General features: G+C 49.9%; 1 protein-coding gene across 1 annotated transcript in view; it reads right to left on the bottom strand.

Annotated features, from left to right (window-relative positions):
* The window catches only part of RNF213 (ring finger protein 213), a 168533-nt gene that overhangs the window by 67552 nt on the left and 97505 nt on the right, over positions 1 to 3476 (bottom strand). The window contains exons 26-28 of the mRNA XM_011967440.1: positions 2773 to 2990; positions 1424 to 1564; positions 1153 to 1317 (exon numbers count right to left, since the gene is read on the bottom strand). Coding sequence (XP_011822830.1) covers positions 1153 to 1317; positions 1424 to 1564; positions 2773 to 2990 — 524 coding nt within the window. The remainder of the gene's footprint in view (positions 1 to 1152; positions 1318 to 1423; positions 1565 to 2772; positions 2991 to 3476) is intronic.

Below are 3476 nucleotides of genomic sequence, written 5' to 3'. Positions count from 1 at the left end.
GCCCGGCTAATTTTTTGTATTTTTAGTAGAGACAGGGTTTCACCATGTTAGCCAGGATGGTCTCGATCTCCTGACCTTGTGATCCACCCCCCTTGGCCTCCCAAAGTTGTTGGGATTACAGGCGTGAGCCACTGCGCCTGGCCTTGTTTTAACTTTTTAATTTTTTTTGAGATGAAGTCTTGCATTGTTGTCCAGGCTGGAGGGCAGTGGTGCAATCTCGGCTCACTACAACCTCCGCCTCCCAGGTTCAAGCAATTTTCCTGTCTCAGTCTCCTGAGCAGCTGGGATTACTGGCACCTGTCACCATGCATTTTTGTATTTTTGGTAGAGACGGGGTTTCACCATATTGGCCAGGCTGGTCTCAAACTCCTGACCTCAAGTGATAGGCCTGCCTCGGGCTCCCAAAGTGCTGGGATTACAGGTGTGAGCCATGGTGCTCAGGCTGTTTTAATTTTTTTTAATTATCTTTTTTTAATTGGGAAAAAAAAAAACTTTATACTTTTTGAGACAGGGTCTCGCTATGTTGCCCAGGCTGGTCATGAACTCCTGGGCTAAAATGATCCTCTCACCTTGGCCTCTCAAAGTGCTGGGATTACAGGTGTGAGCCAAAAGTGCTGGGATTACAGGTGTGAGCCACCGCGCCCGGCAGAGATAAAGGATACCATTTGTAAAGTACAAATCAACTTTAAAGAAAGCACCCATAATAAAATTGAGAGACTGTTACGTAAACCAGTACACCATTCTCCATATGATTACTTCTGTTCTGTCCATCTAAATCTTAGTTATTTGGATTCTTGCCGATTTACAGAGTGAGAGAGGCAATTCAAGTGTCTTTCTAAGGGCTATCTGCTGGGTGATCGACCTCCTTCTCAGCGCAGTGGACAGGCTGCCAGCTTGCAGTGTTCATCCTACAGGTCATAAGGAGGGACTAACCCAGGGGCCTGCCCGCCTTAAGACCTCTCTCTGGGGCCACAGACTGGAGTTCCATGCACCCTACAAATGTGCCAACTCTCCTCTCCATGGGCCTAAGAGCAGAGCCCTTCTTATCAGGCAAATCCCAAGTCAAACCCTTTCCGTTTTCTTGGGGGTACCCAGCCCTCACGGATGAGATGACGCCACCAGCTCAGCGCCGCTGCAAAGATGCGCCCTCACCTCTGAAAACCTCTCCACTTCCGTGTTCTTATGATCCTTCTTGCCAGACATCAGCATCAACTTGTTCAAAAGCTCCTTCAGCTCCTCTAAACAGTACTCCCGTGGCTCCTCGTGGCTGCCAGGGCTCCCAGGAAGGACCAAGTGCAGAACCGTGTCTGGGGAAATCTGTGAAGAGCACAGGCGAGAAGTCGCTTTCCTGGGGGCAGAGGCCCTGGACTGGCAACAGCCCGCAGACAGGCGGCAGCTGCACCGAGGGGTGGGGACCGCTCACCTTTTGGCCACCTTTGGGTGCGTGGATCACATACATGCCTCTTTGGTTGATGGCCGTGGCCAGGGTCAGGGATGAGAGTTCCACAGACCCATGACTCTCCTTCACAGTCTTCAGCCACTCCAGGTTCCTGGCAGAGTCACACTGTGGGGACAAAAGGAGAGAACACGGGCCACAGTTGGAGAGAGCATCTTGCCCTTCTCCCTCCTGCGATCGGCCTCCCGCCTCTGCCTCGCTGCACAGCCTTCTCCCCACGCTTCCCCAGGGATCAGGACGCAGTCGCCCACCCAGTGTCCCGACTGGACCAGGTGCGGTGCCACCCTGACAACGTGATGTGTCACTCAGTGCCGCTTTGTACTCGCTGTTCACCCACATTTCCTCTAGTGCCTGGTGTCCCGGCTGGCACGTGGGGGCACTTGGCTTATATTTGTGGAGAAGTAGAAGGGAATGAGCAGCTGCCCGTCTGCCTCTCCACCAGACGCCATCATTCTGCCAGGTCCCCAGTGCAGAGAACCTCAGGGAGTGACGCTGGAAGCAATGGCTGTGGGAGTCCCAAGTCCTCAGTGTCCTTCTGTGGCCCCCAAGTACAGTAAGAGGAGTTCAGGAAAAATGACAACAGAGGGTTTTGTTTGGAAACTCTCCTGAGTTTCTAGCAGAAACATGAACATAGCTTTACCTGCCCTTCCATATGTCACTTCTTCCTCCACCCACGTGCAGAGCATACCTAGATATGGTATCTAGTTAAGCTGCATAAGTCAATTCAGACCCTGCTACAGGAAGTTTACTTAAATTTAAATGTTTACTTTTTTCTTTCCTTTTCTTGTTTTTTGAGACAGAGTCTCACTTTGTCGCTCAGGCTGGAGTGCAGTGGTGCGATCTCAGCTCACTGCTATCTCCGCCTCCCGAGTTCAAGCAATTCTCCTGTCTCAGCCTCCAGAGTAGCTGGGATTACAGGCGCACACCACCACGCCGGGCTCATTGTAAATGCTTACTTTTTTCTGATAAAATATTATATCAATTATAGAAAATAACAAAAAGTAACAGAATAAAATGACAATTACAACCATTCAGAGAAAACTCCTGGCGACATTTCAGCATATTTCCTTTCTATCTTTTTTCCATGTGTGTTTTGCACCTTAGAGATTACTATGTGTCATGTCATTTTGTATCCTGCTTTCTAAGTAACAAGATGGTGAATTTCCATTTAGGAAGAACAGCTTTTCAAATATCATTGAAAACGGCTGTGTACAAACCTACCACACAGGTGTACCACCGTTTGCAGTCACTCCCCTAATGTTGCTAAGCCACGCTGTATTCAATGTAATCTGCATTAGAGCCAGAATAAGACTCACCAGTTTCCTGGGCAGGTACTGGTCATTGTCCAGAGCCTTCCACAGCTCTTTCAGATGCTTCATGAAGGCATCAAAGCCCACCCTGGGGTCCAGCTTAAACAGCAGGGATGCATAGCCCTGCACGGCGTCATGGAAACAGGCCACCCGGTCCACGTCAATGTCATTCTCCCCCGCTGAGATGGAGGCCAGGTCCACAAACACCTTCAGCTCGTTGATGCCTGGGAAGAGAAGAGGGGAGGTCAGCGTGGGACTATTCCGTGAGAGCACAAGACTCAGTCTTGGGCAGTAATCCTTACTGAAGCTGAAATGGACATTTCATAAATGTTTAAGGTTCTGTCCACTTTCTGCTTTCAGTAAGAGTCCAGAACACCTAATCTTTTGTAGTGTTTTTTTTTTTTTTGAGACAGAGTCTCACTCTGTCACCCAGGCTGGAGTGTAGTGACACGATCTCAGCTCACTGCAACCTCCGCCTTCCAGGTTCAAGTGATTTTCCTGCCTCAGCCTCCCGTGTAGCTGGGATTACAGGCGTCCACCACCACGCCTGGCTCATTTTTTGTATTTTTAGTAGAGACAGGGTTTCGCCGTGTTGGTCAGGCTGGTCTCCAACTCCTGACCTCAGGTGATCCACCCGCCTTGGCCTCCCAAAGTACTGGGATTACAGGTGTGAGCCACCACGCCCAGCCTAGAGTGTTTGTTAATACCAC

Source organism: Mandrillus leucophaeus, unplaced genomic scaffold (genome assembly GCF_000951045.1).
Source record: "Mandrillus leucophaeus isolate KB7577 unplaced genomic scaffold, Mleu.le_1.0 Scaffold1, whole genome shotgun sequence".
Classification (NCBI taxonomy): Eukaryota; Metazoa; Chordata; class Mammalia; order Primates; family Cercopithecidae; genus Mandrillus; species Mandrillus leucophaeus.
Note: the sequence above shows the minus strand (reverse complement) of the source record. Positions and strands in the feature narration are given on the sequence as shown.